The sequence below is a fragment of the Erpetoichthys calabaricus genome, chromosome 3 (assembly GCF_900747795.2).
Source record: "Erpetoichthys calabaricus chromosome 3, fErpCal1.3, whole genome shotgun sequence".
Lineage (NCBI taxonomy): Eukaryota > Metazoa > Chordata > Cladistia > Polypteriformes > Polypteridae > Erpetoichthys > Erpetoichthys calabaricus.
The window spans coordinates 139,171,919-139,188,968 of record NC_041396.2 but is presented as its reverse complement, the minus strand read 5'-3'; the positions used below and the strand labels follow the sequence as shown (position 1 = coordinate 139,188,968).

Here is a 17,050-nt window from a genome sequence, read left to right as displayed (position 1 = left end):
TATATACATACATATACATATACACATATACATACATACATACGTACACACACACACATACATGCATACATACATATACATATATATGAATAAGTCGTATCGCAATCTGATATTTGGGGGTTTACCTACCCAGTAACGCTTGAGGTTGGTCAGCCAGTAAGTGTTACCGGGTAGGTAAACACCCAAATATCAGATTGTGATCAAAGTTATGCATGTACTACTCCAATCTGAAACAATGTCAAATAAGCAAACCAGCCGGCTTGGCTCAATGTCTGAGGCTCTGCCTCAGGCACATACATCAGGGGTTTCAATCCCTGCAAGGGGAAGTAAAAGTGTGAATATCTGATGAGTACCAATTAAGGTGAAACACATGTTGTATACTCTTTGTATTATCTGGCAGGTACTAAATATCATACATATACTATATTGTACATTGTATATTGTATATCAGTATCCATACATATAAATAGATATACATATGCACACATACATACACACATATAGACCATAGCATCTTTAAACCTGTTTAATCCTGAGCAGAGTCACAAAGGGGTTAGACCCTATTCAAGTAAGCATAGGGTACAATATATACATTTTTCCTCGAACTTAATTCATTTTTAATGCAATTTTATCTTCACTTTTTATCATAATTGTGATCAGTTAATGGAAAATGCACCATGTAAAATTACACTGAATTGCTTGAACTGGATTGTGTAACAATGGTTAGGGATTCTACAAGCCCTGGATTAAACTGATATAGTCTGTGGATGATGAGAATGTATGTTACAGTAGGTGATGACTGCAACCTGGCCCAGAGTAAATGAGTTACCATGTGATAGACTGGCATTACATTTAAAGGTGTTGTTTGTCATGCCGCCAGTGCCCAAGGGATTTCCCCCTAGCTCCATATAACCACATGATGGAATAAAAAGGCATGCTAAAATTAACATATTAATATAAGAATGAAAACACTGGGTGCTTGGTCCTCTGAAAGATGCATAAACAAGAAGCTCAAGTCTTGAGTGATTGTTTTCAATTTAGTTTTCTCACTTTCATTTAAAAGTATTGTACACATTTACAAATACAGTATTATGAAAATAACATTCACAAAAATTAATGCTGAACACCCTGCAATATGTTGTGATGTGTACACCAGAGGTAAACAATAGTAGAACAGAACGGACCTGTTACATCTCAGCAGTGGTAGCTCACACTAATATGTCAATGTAAGAAAGAAAGGGCACTAGTCCTATATGAATACTGGTAGCATTATAAGGGCAACAGTAAACTGTAAAAGGTAATGACAATTGTGGACTGAGAGAAAATGGCTAACCTTACTGTAACGACTGTAACCACTTCTGAAAGTAAAGATAACAGGAGAATGAAACAACTACTGGGTAAATGAGAGAACAGCATGTTCTAGGACATAAAAAATGCAACCTCACTGCTGTTAAAAAAGGACTGGTAGTAAACTGGTATACTGTAGGTCCACACTTGGTCCTGGGAGTACTAGATACACTGGAGGAGAGTTGGGTCAATGTTTGCGCATTACACAGAGACAGAATAGGCAAGTGCCTTGTAAGTAGAATAATGATATCAGGCTAGAACCCTATGACTAAAAGAATGGCTATGGAGGACTTGAAAATGGGCAGAATTCTTTCTGGCCATTGATGGGAGCACATAATCTTAATTCAGGACAGCTGGGAAAATATATCACTTTTAAAGGTGTCGAGGATGACTGGACCAGAAAAAGAAGTAATTTTGTGCACATTATGAAGAGGACAAGTGGCTTATCAAAGCCACATATACAGGTTATTGTGAACTATACAAGTAGGCCTAGAGTGACAGAGGTGTTTTTGTTTTATGTTTACTTTGAATTTTTTGTTCTTCCATTATTTAATCCTCTTTTGTGTTTATTTATAAAACCAATATTTTTATACATTTGTCTTCCTTGATGTTACACTGTGCACCAGGATCACCTCTAGAATACCTTTTTTTGTTGTAATATTCATAGAAATATACTGATGTATACATAAATCTTCAGAAGTTTTTTATAATTTAGTTCTTTAAAACACCTTTATAGCAATTATATAAATATTTAAAAATATTACATAGCATGTCGAAAGTGTTCAGTGTGTGCATGAATACCAATTTGACTCACTTGAGGCAGCAGATGCAATAATCTGAATGTGCATCTCACATCACAAACACTCGTGTTCTTGGAATTGAGTAATCTTCAGCGCCCATGGTGCAAACACATCTTATTTGTTGTACAAAAGAGCCACAAAGTTGCTTGTCTTACTAGCTATAGCAGAAGTTTGGAGCTTAAGCCATTAAAATGCCAACACACCCATATTAGACAAAACCATGACTCTAATTTTACCTTCATCATTCCTACGTGTATCTTTCAAATACTGGTATTTTGCCAGGTACTTGTGGTTTTCACTAATAGGAGTCTCTTAAATTTTCAGTGCCAGAATCAGTAACTGGTACTGTATGTTTTAAAATTCTGCTTTTATCTGGCAGTCTGATGGTACAGTGTTCCTGACTGCAAGAGTTGAACGCAAAAAGTAGTCTGTGTGAGTAGGACCTCTGGGTAGAAAAGAATTGGATAAAGGAACTAAAGTTCATGCAGAGCAGCAGCCAGCTAAACAGATGTCAGAAGCTCAGAGAATTCAAGTGTGATAGAGAAAGGACTGTGATAAGATAGCCACAAGTCAGCAGGTGTGCAATGGATTACGGCAGGTGATCATCACAAATGCACATGGACAGGGTAGAAGGCGATGTGAAACACGAGTTGTCCATGTTCCGTGTTGACTGTAACAACAGGGAGGTTTGCTCAGACATGTAATGGGCTAGTTATTTGCCTGATCTGTTTTGTGAAGTAAAACACATACCTGCAATTGTATGAGGGCTCTAACTACTCACCCTGGATACTATTTCTGGTGTGTGTGTGTGTGTTACTCCGGCACATCTTGGTGCATGTTAATATATTTTAGTTTGAGGTAATGCACATGAAAAGGCATGCAAGCATTATAGGCTTATTTTTGTTCCTGGAGAAAAAAAAAGTTAATCTACAAAAAGGGCAGGGCCAGTGAGTAAAGTGAGTGAGCCAAGGCCTAAGTCTCAATAATGGTGCTGTGTTTCAAACACACAATACCCGATAAAATACACCAAAGCATTTTTTTTCAGCGAACATGGTGTGTTCACTAATGACTGTGTTCATCAAATATTTTCCTGGAACTTTGTCGTGCAGCTGATTTACACAAAGTTTTTTCACAATGCCACATAATGCTTTGTGAGGCCAGTATGACATTGCAGAGCTGTGGCAGCCAATAACAGCACCCCAAAGATGTAATGCTGATCCTCGTCGTGGGCTGAAAATTAGCAGAAATTTTGCCAATACATTTGAACACAAAATGCGTTTAAATGTGTAGGGTATTTGTTTCTTAAATGTAATGTCTGTATATGGAGTTGAATGTCACCTGTATGTAATATCCCTTTACAAATATTACCCAGAGTGTTTTGCAGATGATCCAAAAATGAAAGACTGAAAAATCCACAAGGTTTAGTTTTTTGCTTATTTGATAGTAATGGCAGTGAACAATCAAAGATGACAGGAGGAGGAGGTTAGGAGCATGCGCCGATATAGCACATTGCCGCACCCACCACACGACAAACCAACTCAGGATCCCAGATTAGGACCTGAGCGCAGCCATGCAACGGGTGACACCTCAGCACCACACTAGTTCAGATGGAGTGGAACAGTGGTAGTTTTGTTTATGGTGGCTGGAGTGCCAATTCTGCCACCAACACCCAAGTTTTTCCCTGCAGGTTGGAGGGCCTACATGCAAGGATGGATGCAGATTAACTCTTTCAGGGCTGATGTCGACTTTTGTCAAAAGGAGGAGTTGACGATGGTAATCGACTGTAAGCTTTGACAAAACCAACTGTTATGCTTTAGTTGGACGCTTGTTGCTAGAAGGAAAATTAGATTCATTGGTCTGACCGAGATTTCCTGCCCTCATGTGAGTAGTAAGGCGCAAACAACAGCAAAAATGGCACTGACATTTGGCGAGAGATCAAAGTGAATGTGTAAAGCAAAACACTCCGTGGAAGACGTTTTGCCTATTATCTCTGAACTGGACTCGTCGGACTCAGATTTTGATACAAGTGATTGGAAACGAATGTCAGGTTCCAGCTTCAGCTGATTGGTCCCCAGCTAATTGTTGTACTGACAATGTTTGCCAGGGAGGACTGCCACTTAACAATGATAAGAGGTAGAAACCAGATTGCAATGCACTGTGACTTTGACTCAGCCCTGCAAAGACTGCCTGGCAGCAAGTCTGACGCATATTCTTGGCAAACTGGCAGCCACAGCATGCAGCAACAGATGTTTTATGTTGATTTCTGTGTGAAACCATTGCTTTTCAGAAACTGTTTTTTGGAGAAAATATTCAGCCCTCAAAGAGTTAATATCATACCTAGGATGGAGCAATTGCAGGTTAAGGGCCTGTTCAAGGGCCCAACAGAGCAGAGTCCCATTTGGCATTTACAGGATTCGAACTGGCAACCTTCCAATTGCTAGTGCAGATCGCTAACCTCAGAGCCACCACTCCACCCAAAGATGACAGGGAAAAACAAAAAACAAACTGTACTTTTCTGGTAGAGGGAGGAGAACTTTGGAACTTTTCAGTTCGTAAGAGGGGACTGCCAGCTATTGAATCTGTTGGGAGTGAGCTTTACTGAATTCATCCTTCCTATCTCTTCTATGATTCTATGATTTTGTCTCAGGGAGGCATGGTGGAATAGTGGTTAGCACTGCTGCCTCACAGCTCAGATCACAGTTTTGGCCACAATAATCTGTTCAGTATAGTGGGAAGATGCTAGCTGTCAGGGAGAATAAAGTCCACTACAACTTTACAATCCACTCATCTTCAATGCATTTTGCAGAGTTCGGTGAAGTCACCTGACATTTCTGCAATTTCATCAAAGTTAAAGTGAAGTGATATCGCTATCATCACTACACATGGCCAATGCTAAATGTCACTAAGGACTAAAATTTAAAATGTAGGCAAAAGAACAGAAGGAAAAGTTTGCTTTTGAGGTGGCAACCTGAAATAACATGTAAAATGGTCACCTTATCCCTGGAAAAATCAAGACAATATTGGTAGTAGGGGACCCAGGGAAAAATACAGCATATCACAGACAGGACAAAGGTGAGGGATTAGCAAAAAACTAGTGAAACAAAATAAAAGACAGAAATGAGGCATAGATGAAATCTTGCAAATGGAAAAAAAGACAAATTTAAAAGGGTACGTAAATACTACACCTTCAACTAGTTGTGAAACTTCACAGTAAGGAAAGCATTGTGTTTGGGGTAGCAAGAAATCACAATAAAATGTAGGTAGAAGAATGAATGCCTTGGCTTGCAGAGGCAAGGTGAAACGGTTTTGAAGTGAGAAGCAGTATTTTGTGGGAGTGGTTGTACACAAGCAAAGAAGCTACAGCTACTTTGTGTAAGGTTGAAGTTTACACATGGAATATCTTTTTTATTCACACTTCTTTTCCATTTATTTGTATTTTCCATCTTTTCTCCTTACTTGTACAAAAGTATCTTACTGATACATGCTTAAAAATTAAAGGGAGCGATGTTTAAAAGTTTGGAATTTTTTTTTCTGAGTGTCTTAAAGAGATTGTGAGCATGGCCCAATTCTTATACAGATGAAGAAATCTTTTTTAATGCACTGTAAAGATAGAAGTGTTTTAACAAAGGCTATCTACGGTATATTGCCATCAGTGAAGTTACAAAAATAAGGACTTCGATTTACCACTGGTCTTGGGTGACCTTTCACCAAGCACTGCAGCATCATCGTGTCACCTTCCCGAATTGTGTAGACTCTCTCGCTGATATTGTCATCCTTCACTACACAGGCCTGGCCTGAGTGGGCAATCTGAGCATTTGCAGGAGCTGCAAAACAAAAAAAATTGAGCCTGTTAGACAGCAGTGACATATAAATATAAAAGAATAGTTAAGGTTGGAAAACAGATGAGGGAGAGTAAATTCAGAGACCAGATTTCTCTTGGTAATATTGGAAACAAAATTGGAGCTCATACATTGGGACTGTAAGAAATACTGTAGCTAGACTTCTATTTGATAATGAATTCCTTTAGATTTTGACCACCAGAACTGGAGGATGTCTTTGTGTTGGCATCATCAATAGTACATCAGTACTAGATTAGAAAATTCTGATCTAAACAATTTCTGCCACCCTACATCTTTTATATTCATATGACGAAGAAGATTTCAAAATATATTATTGTTAGTTTCAGAAAAGTACAAAACTTTATTTGACCATCAAGTTTGAGTTAAAGGGCAGAGAAATAGACCTTTTTTTGGGTGTTTGGCTCATGTTAGTGTCACTTGCTTTCACTTGAGCGACTAACGTACTGTACATCCATGTAGTACATCTCATGAATGGTAATAAATGACAGAAACAATAATAAAAACATTTATAACATCCATCCATCCATCCATTTTCCAACCCGCTGAATCCGAACACAGGGTCACGGGGGTCTGCTGGAGCCAATCCCAGCCAACACAGGGCACAAGGCAGGGAACCAATCCCGGGCAGGGTGCCAACCCACCGCAGGACACACACAAACACGGGCCAATTTAGAATCGCCAATCCACCTAACCTGCATGTCTTTGGACTGTGGGAGGAAACCGGAGTGCCCGGAGGAAACCCACGCAGACACGGGGAGAACATGCAAACTCCACGCAGGGAGGACCCGGGAAGTGAACCCGGGTCCCCAGATCTCCCAACTGCGAGGCAGCAGCGCTACCCACTGCGCCACCGTGCCGCCCACATTTATAACATTTAAAGATTAAATAAAAGACAACACAACCATTTGCAATGTGAACAAATTAAGAAAAATACAAAAAACTGGATAAATTAATATGTATATTTGCATAGTTGGAACATATTTAAAAAAAAAACATTAAAAAAAAGACATAATTCAGCTTCATTGAAAGGCGTGCATAAGCTTCCACACAGCTACCGATCCTACATGAGTATTAAATTGGATTAAGTTTATTTCTTGTTTGTTTAGTTTTCTATTGCTATTTATAAATAATGATCTATATTATGTTACTAATTTTGTTTTTTAATGTTGCTTTATGTTGATTTTTTTTTTTTGTAATTACATGATTTTCTATATATTTGTGTTTTTATGTAATGTTGTTTGAATCCTCACAGGTGGCGCAGTGGTAGTGCTGCTGGTTTGCAGTAAGGAGACTGTGGAAGATTGTGGGTTTGCTTCCTGGGTCCTCCCTGTGTGGAGAGTGCTTTGAGTAGTGAGTAAAGCGCTATATAAATGTCATGAATTATTATAACTCTGCCCTGCCTCCTACATGTAGAATACAGGGTGGCTTCCAGCCCAAGAGTGCCTAAGCTAAAGTTTTTCATCACCTTTAGCATAGTTAGTAATGTGGTTGGATTTCACTCTCAATTTGTTTTTGTTCTTATTTGGTTTCTCCAGTTTTGACCCCTGTATTCATATTAAGGTACCGTCTTTTGATTCTGATTTGGAGATTGCTTTAAGCAAAGCCTCTTTTTCTCTCCTTTTCTCATTGTCATGATTCTTTTTATAGCTTATGAATTCTCTTTTGAATACATCTTTCAGTATAAGGATCTTCACTTGTTTTGTGTTGGATCAGAGGTTTCACAGTTTTTCATTTCTCCATTTTTGTGAATATTTTTGAGGCTTTTATTAATGATTTATTTTATATGCTACTTACTATATAGTTTGTGATGGTCACAAAGAAAGATTTTTAACCTCACAATTTCATGCAGAACGGAGAGAAATATAGAAAAATATAGAAAAATTGTGACTGACTTTTTGAATTGAAGACAATTAAGCAAAATGACACCTTTTTTGGCTAATTAAAAAAATTATAATATGCAAGTTTTAAAGGCAACTCAAGCCCCTTCAGGAAAGATGTAATACAGAAACTGTGTTTATATAGACACTAGGACAGATACAGCATTGGAAAAACTTATGAATTTTTTTTTATTTCTGCCATAATTATAAAAACGTAGCTAAATGCAGTTTTACCTATAGCAATTTATTGCAAAAATTACATAATACTCTTAAAGACTGAAGTAGAATACCAACAATAGACAATGATTACAAACACAGACAGTAATAATACTATACACTAACATACTGAAATATCATTTTATTAAAATGGGCACAGTGTTACAGTACAATGGTAAGTCCTTCTGTTTCAATCATGTGATGCATTTAAGAGTCACTGTTTACTGGAAATGCTAGCCCTCACATCCCTGCTGGATAAAAATTACACTCAGGCATGGGAAACAGATATTTTGTCATTTAAAAAAGACAGACTAGAAAGACTTGGAATTACACCTACACCGAGGTTGCTGCAATGTCCTTCACTGCTATCCAACGTTGCTGTGGTTCTTTCCCTGACAGACATGCAACATACTCAACAGACCCAAAACCAGATTACATGGAGGAGGAATCTCATACCTTCAGTTCTTTGGCTGCATATGACTTTCTGTTGCACTTAGAATGTACTGATCAGTCAGCCTGTGCAATGTGCTTCACTGTCAGAAGAGCTCTCTGTGCCACTGTGATTTTCCTGTTACAGGCGCACGGTGATGTGTCGTTCCTATTAGGCATGGCACTAATCTGGGTTGCTATTTGCCAAGAGGCACACAGTCACATAATTGCCTGCCATGAGAATGACCAGAGGCTATATTCCATGGCTAAGAAGACAATGGTTGGACCATCTGCCAACTCAGAGATAATGTCATACATATTATGATGTTAGTCTCTTTTGAAAGTTTATACCAAACTTCAAAGCTCAGCAGTGTGTGAGTGTCTGATTAAAATACAGACAACATTAGCATCTTATAAAATGTATACAGTAGATTAAAATATTCATTAGGAAAGGCTGGTGAGCAGACTTATGACTTACGGGTAAAACTGTTCCTGCATATAATGTTGTGAGTGATAATAGGTTTGAATCATGTGTCAGAACAGAGGAGTGAGAAAAGCGATTGTTCAGAATGGCTGAGGTCATTAATAAAACATTGTCTTTCTATGACAGCATGTGTAATAAATGTCTGGAACAAAAGGGATCCATGTGTTGGTAATATTCTTCAATGACTTCACCACTCTCTGCCATGTTTTGTAGTCCTGAGCTAAGCAGGTGCCGTTCTAGGATGTAATGCAGCCGCCAGTGAGGATGGCCTCCACCATGTAATACTGCAATGATAAAATATTCATGGCTACTTTAGCTGACTCAAAGTTGCATGCGATCTTCCAATTTGTTTTTTTTTTTCCTTTTTGTAAATCAGTATCTTTACAGCTTTCAGCCAGTAGACGTGCATAGTCAACAACAAGCTAATGATGTTCAACAGATCAACTTACTTGACTTTGGCCAAAAGTTCAAGTAGATTTTGGTGCAGCAGTCTTGGGGGGCTATTGTTATATATACAAGTGTGTGCTCATTAGAATTGGAAAACTGAGTAATATTGTGAAAAAGGACATTTATTCATCAAGGGCAAATCAGAACATTTCCTATTGCTTACCTTCAGTGAAGGCAGCATAGCCTAAACGTTAGAGTGGTCTGCAGCTTCTGTCTATCAGAGGAAGAAATGTGCTTCATTCCAGGTGAACTGGAAAGTAACTGTTATTCATGTCAACATCAAGACTGGAGAAATAATGTATTCTCTCTGCAGACACAGGGACTTGCAGGGCTTCTTATACTCGCATTGAATATTAAATATACAGATTTAAGTATTCAAACTATTGGCTTATAAATAAAATAAATCCTTTGACTGATAGTCCTCACTGGTTGTACAAAGAGCACATGTTTACTTAAAAGGTTGTATGACTGAAAATGCCTAAAAGAGCAGAGATCACCAATGGTTAGCAGACCTGCATGTTCGGAAGGCAGAGAAACACCCTAAACATTTTCCAAAAAAAAACTATAAAGATCTGAGAAAACTGATTTAGGTCAGGCTGCGTCAACAGATTAAACAAAATTAAATAAATAAGTGGAGCAAAGGTTAACAAACAGGGTGACTGACACTTGCTGCAGCTGTCTGGTCTACCTTAACTTTTAAGTAATTAGAATAACACATAAGTTCATCTTAGGCACTGGGTAAAATGTTCTACTACTATAAAACTTTCCACTCTGCGTCAGTCTCTGAGCATGCCAGTTAGCTGGGTGATTACTAAGTGAATGGATTCTGTTTTACATGTGAATAATAATCATAATTATTCACATTCATATGGCGCGTTTCTCACTACTCAAAGTACTACCACACAGGGAAATGTGTTGGAAAGGTGCATGCTTATTTCAATGCTCAATGTGAATTATTGTAAGGGGAATTACAAGAACACTTTCCCCTTTAAGTCTGTCTAACATGAAGGAGAATGTGCAATCAGTGCCAGATGCAGTACATTTTTTATTTCAGTGTCTTAATTTTGATTTTGTTTCTGGTGCTGTCAACAGGTTAGAAAACGATTATTAAGGAATTAACTAATTGTGCTAGAGCTGCTTTTCAAATTCTGTTAACAAGCACATAATGATAATATATTAATGACAAGAGCAACCTTGCAGAATTAGTTGTGGTTGTGTGGGAATTTTAAAGCATTCCTGAGATAATTAGCATCATTTATCAAAACTTAATTAGCATGTGTAAATGCAGGGTTTTAAGTAATGAATAACTACTTCAATTCTATCAGCCAGCCATGCAATTCAAGAAATTTACACAAGAGGCCGAGTGTATGACAACATAAAGCAACGCTTTCTAACAGAACAAGCCTGAAAATCTGAGTTCTGTCAAACTGTTTATTTACAAAGTCAGACTTGCAAAAGGACAGTCAAAAATCAGACCCCAAAGGTTTCTGCGCATAGGATGAGCACAATCCTCTTACAGCTAAATCAGCAGGATGAACAAAAAGAATGAACCTACCACATAAAAATGTTTACGGTAATTCTAAAATATGTAACAGAACAGGAATGAGAATTCATTATATAACTACCTGTCGGGAAGAATCAGATAACTGAAGAATTCATGACTATATATGGCTCTAAGTATATCATTGGGGGTGTTATAAAGCTATTAAGAAGTACTAGAATAGAGAAAAATTAATATGACAATATTAAAAGCGGGCGGCACGGTGGCGCAGTGGGTAGCGCTGCTGCCTCACAGTTGGGGGACCTGGGTTAGCTTCCCGGGTCCTCCCTACATGGAGTTTGCATGTTCTCCCCGTGTCTGCGTGGGTTTCCTCCGGGCGCTCCGGTTTCCTCCCACAGACATGCAGGTTAGGTGGATTGGCGATTCTAAATTGGCCCTAGTGTGTGCTTGGTGTGTGGGTGTGTTTGTGTGTGTCCTGCGGTGGGTTGGCACCCTGCCTGGGATTGGTTCCTGCCTTGTGCCCTGTGTTGGCTGGGATTGGCTCAGCAGACCCCCCGTGACCCTGTGTTCGGATTCAGCGGGTTGGAAAATGGATGGATGGATATTAAAAGCTAACCAAATAATTGGATCCCCTCATATTTATTGCTCAATATTGAAATTAGAGTATTCTGCCCAAGACTGCTTGTTAAACCTATGTAAACTGGTCATATGTAACACTTATCAAATATCAACTACATTTTATTAAGTATAGTGTGCACTATTGTCTCATCCAAAGTTGACTGCTTTCTTGCACATATTGCTGCTGGGATAGGGTTCTGCCAAGGGTTGAAATACAGAGAGGAGGTTAATGAACTCTTTGGACCCCATGAATGCCTAAAATAATTAACATTATGGGGGTTCCAAAAAATTCATTTTAAAAAGTTGTTGTGGTGGGTTTACAAGAAAATATTGTAGCAGATGGCAGTTAACTCTTCACATGTAGGACGGGAAAGCAGCTGTATGCAAGCTTCTCAAAGACTGGGTGAGGTTTGATGCTTGAGTGACAAGAGGCACTCTGGCAAGGAAGAGGAACGCATCCTTTGATAAATTTTGGTAGGATTCAAAAAACTGTTTATGGAAATATATATACTATACATGAATATTTATTGGATATCTATATACAATCAAACTGGATAATTAGAATAGAGTATGTAATAATAATAATGAAATTAGAATGTATAAATATGATTAAGCACTTATTTTAATTAAGAAATTGTTTTACTATGTCATTCTGTACCTTATAAGATGTTATTTTTAAAGTATACTGTTATTTCACCAATATGGTTTAAACACCAGAATGCATGGAGTTTTACATGTAACTACTCCAACAATTTAAAATGACACCCTGAAAGTTGATGCCATAGACTTGGTGGAGGATTAGACAATAAGGAGGAATGGTTGAAAAATAAAAATGTCAAGAAGTGCTAATCAATAGCATTATAAATAAAAGGCATTGATGAACAGAAATTAATGAGAAGTGGGCATGATTGAAGGCTGATCACAAAAAGGTGGCAAAATGCCATTAGGTCTTTTCCATTAGCACAGCAGGGTTGTCAAGATATCTTATCTGTAATAAGCTATGTATAAAAAGGTTCTCATGCTCAGGAATACTGTAGAGGGTCTATCTGTGGACAGAACATGGCTTTTGGTTATCTTTATAAAAGTCTAAGCTGAAACCATAAGACTTTTGGACTCTGCATGATTTCCTAGCTTTGGGTATTATCAGTTTGGGATTTTATTCTTCAAAAATTTCATAGGAAAAGAATAAATAGGAGGCATAAATAAGCATTAGTACTTGCCTTGGTCTCTGTGAGGATAAAGAGTATGGTATTGACTGCTGATACAATATGGTGTTCATGTTGTGGGTGGGGTAATCAATGGAAAAAGTGTCCAAAAAACAATGGACAAGTAAGCAGTTTTTAGAGTATGTTGTTATTTATTGGTGTTAGTCAGTTGTCTGAATTGTTATTCAGTGTGTGCCTTAATATGCTTAAATATGAATTAATGAATAGGCAGTTCTTAAAGTATATCTTTTTCATTTTAGACTGCCTTACCCTCAAAATGCCATGCTTCAGCCATCTGTGCTCTTAAACACCTGGACCTTCAGCACTGACTTGTGACAGAGCAGCACTGAGGCAAACCGCTTCTTGGCACTAAACTTCCTGGTATTAAACTACTAATTTCGGATGATGAAATTCTAGGGTTGTACATACTTAATCTTTCATGGTGCCATGGCTTTTGTTAGCAGATATCATATCCATTTATGTATGTTGTGATTCATAATTTTAAGGTATGTACATCCTAACATTCCCCATAGGTAATTAATTGCATACTCCATTGAACCAGAGTAAGATTATAGGGTTAGGACAACTAGTAAGACTCCATGATCATCACAGTGTATTTGGCACAATTACAAGTGTATTTCGCTCCAATTCATTAAAATCTGTAATAGAATATGCACACAATCCAATCGTCCAATTTTGAAACACACATAATCAAAAGATATAAAAAATGTCATACACACTGACAAAGACAACAAGGCAGTAGGCCTGCAGTGGTCTAGTAATTTAAAGAATTGCATAACAACCCAAAGTATGCAAGTTTCAAAATGCATCTCCAATAGTAGAGGAATTTATCAGGTAGTTATTATGAAAAAGTCCAGGTAGCAGTTAAAATGAAAACACAGCAAGTGAGAGTAACTAGCGTGAAATCACAAAAGTTGGGTTTTGTTTTCTAAAGCAACAATATAATATTGATTACACAAAATGGGAGGAAATTCGATAAAAACAAACCAGTGTTAGAAAAGCAGTAATTAAATTAAAAGTACATTAAATACTATTTCAAACACAAAATAAAAGTGATAAATGGAATCACTATAGTGTTATACAGTTCCGTCAAAATAACAAAGAGGTGGTGTAGTGTAAGCCTCCAAACTAAAAAAAACCCAGACCCTACCTTTCCATAGGTCTGAACCCACTAAGTATGCCTCACCCCACACTGGCCTAGTCCTAACCTCAAAAAGCAGGTATTTTGCTTGCACATGGCCAGAAATGATGCCAAGGCTTTTAAAGTCCAAAAATCTCAAAAACAAAAATGGATGAAATGGGAGAAGAGGAAAATCATTACAAACCTTTGGTACCGGCTAAACAAAAACAAAGTTGCTTTCATTTTTAAAAAAAATGTATTCAAAGATTCAAAAGAAGGGCACAAGAAGTCAAGATGGACTAAAAGCTATAGAAAATAGGATTCGCCTAAAAAGCAAAATGTATAGCAAATCCACTTGTAAACCTCAAACAGTATCCTGAAGACAAGTAAGGGTTGAAAGCAGGAATCCAAATAACAAAAAATGTAAATATCAAAAACATGAGTCAAAAAATGTATAAATGCAATGCCAAAGCTGCAATTACTTAAACACTACCTGGGGTGGTAGCACTGCTGCAACATTAGAAGATCCTCCCTCTCTTAGTACATTACATAATGGGGACAAGACGATGGAAAAAAAAAAAAAAAATAGAATCCTAAATGTATAAAAAACAAAAAAACAATTAACATATCAATTAACAAAGGAAAACATTAAATAAACAAAACACAGAAAGAACAAAAACAAAAATGATTTATAACACAGTATAAAAAATGATATTCAAATAATGACCAAATAATTAAAGGGAGAAAAAAAAAAACTTGAGCTAGGGAAACAACCATGGCTGACACATGACATACAGCATAAAAACCCAAAGGGAAAAAGAAAAATAAAACAATAAAAAATTTGCAAATCAATTAGAATATAGATATAAAAACAGCTCATGACACTGGGAATGGAAGAATGAAAGTCACTTTTATTAAGCAAACTTTTCTAAGTAAGCACATTCATTATAACAGAAACATTTGCTTGCATACACCCATTCCTACAATATATTAGTGCAAGTGTCTGGACACAGATTTGGTTACTGTTCACCTGACTAACGCAAATACTATCCAGATTCAAACCACAGTTCTTACTCAGATGTGCACTGAATAGTCAAATCTCTCCCTTCATGATAAACATCCACTTCAGTACAAGCACATGAATCTTCTCAAAAGTTTACCTTTGTGTGAATTGTCAGACAGTGGCTTGCTCTAGAGAGGCATGTTCGTTTAACTATTAAAGCTTCAAACCAAATAAACATTTCAGTCTTGGAAAATTCAGAATTTTTTTCTAAACAAACTTAAGTAATTTACGGCAGCGGTACACAATTCTGGTTATGAGGGTCTGCAGTGGGTTCAGGTTTTCATTCCAAACATTTTTGTAATTAGATACCAGGGGCCTCATGTATAAACGGTGCGTACACACAAAAATGTTGCGTGAGAACGTTTCCACGTTCAAATTGCGATGTATAAAACCTAAACTTGGCGTAAAGCCACGCACATTTCCATGGTACCTCATACCCTGTTGTACGCAAGTTCTCTGCTTGGTTTTGCAGACTGGTGGCACCCAGCGTCAAAGCAATGCTACTGTTCCTGTGTGGTTATCCTTTCTTTTTTAGATCCACATCCCTGACACGGCTTTATAAATACACTGAAATTAACTGCATATTGTTTATTAGTTTAATGCATCTGATTGTAATTAACCTGTAACAATATAATGGTCCACAGAGTGGTCAAACTATTCCAAACACCATAACTGCTTTAGCGTTGGTACTCTCACTTCACCTTCTTCATCTTCTTTCAGCTGCTCCCGTTAGGGGTTGCCACATCAGATCATCTTTTTCCATATTACACTCACTGCACCACTCGGAGTATTTATATCACTGTATCTGAGTGTGAATCACAGCTTTACAGTAGCTGATTGGAAAGAAAATTATCGATATACAGCATCAAGCACACGCTGCCTCAGCCATGCTGTCTATTGAACTGCTCTCATAAGGCAAACGCTTCAGAGCCTTTCCGGTACGGACCTCAGGAACAGTTTCATCCCAAGAGCTCTAAACGCACTCAATCAGTCCATCAAGTATTCCTTGTAGAACTGTTTCTACTTATAAGTACAATTACCTCACTGTAAACTTGCACTACAGTTATAATATTGCACAACCTGAGCCACTTTCTAAAGTGTGAATTTACATATGATGACGATATCATTTTTAAGATGAAATGCAGCAAAATATGTTTATCTATACTAATAAAAGGCAAAGCCCTCACTGACTGACTGACTGACCGACTGACCGACTGACTGACTGACTCATCACTAATTCTCCAACTTCCCATGTAGGTAGAAGTCTGAAATTTGGCAGGCTCATTCCTTACAGCTTACTTACAAAAGTTAGGCAGGTTTTATTTCGAAATTCTATGCGTAATGGTCATAACTGGAACTTCTTTGACTGACTCACTCATCACTAATTCTCCAACTTCCCGTGTAGGTAGAAGTCTGAAATTTGGCAGGCTCATTCCTTACAGCTTACTTACAAAAGTTAGGCAGGTTTTATTTCGAAATTCTACGCGTAATGGTCATAACTGGAACCTGTTTGACTGACTCATTCATCACTAATTCTCCAACTTCCCGTGTAGGTAGAAGGCTGAAATTTGGCAGGCTCATTCCTTACAGCTTACTTACAAAAGTTAGGCAGGTTTCATTTCGAAATTGTACGTGTAATGGTCATAACTGGAACCTGTTTTTTGTCCATATACTCTAATGGAGGAGGCGGAGTCACGTATCGCGTCATCACGTATTACGCCTCCTACGTAATCACGTGAACTGAAAACAAGGAAGAGATTTACAGCACAAGTCAAACGCGGGAACGAAGGTAAATGACGTTAATTGTTGACTGTCTTTTAATACTGTGTACTTGTTGAGTGTCTTTTAATACTGTGTAAGCATACATATTAACACATGTGCAATTAAACGTGTGCATTTACGGGTGATTTCTCAGGCTTAAAAGCTCGCCTTTTATTAAAAAGGTAAATGCAAACTCTTTTCATTCTGAAGGGCACAAACCACGTTAGATTTCAGCCGTTAAACGCGCATAAATGTCAGTACACCAGATAAATAAGCGCAACATATTATCAGTTGTATTGTA

General features: G+C 37.7%; 1 protein-coding gene across 1 annotated transcript in view; it reads right to left on the bottom strand.

Annotated features, from left to right (window-relative positions):
• Positions 1-17,050, bottom strand: part of LOC114642389 (MAM domain-containing glycosylphosphatidylinositol anchor protein 1) — an 828,760-nt gene that overhangs the window by 600,086 nt on the left and 211,624 nt on the right. The window contains exon 3 of the mRNA XM_051924713.1: positions 5,832-5,971. Coding sequence (XP_051780673.1) covers positions 5,832-5,971 — 140 coding nt within the window. The remainder of the gene's footprint in view (positions 1-5,831; positions 5,972-17,050) is intronic.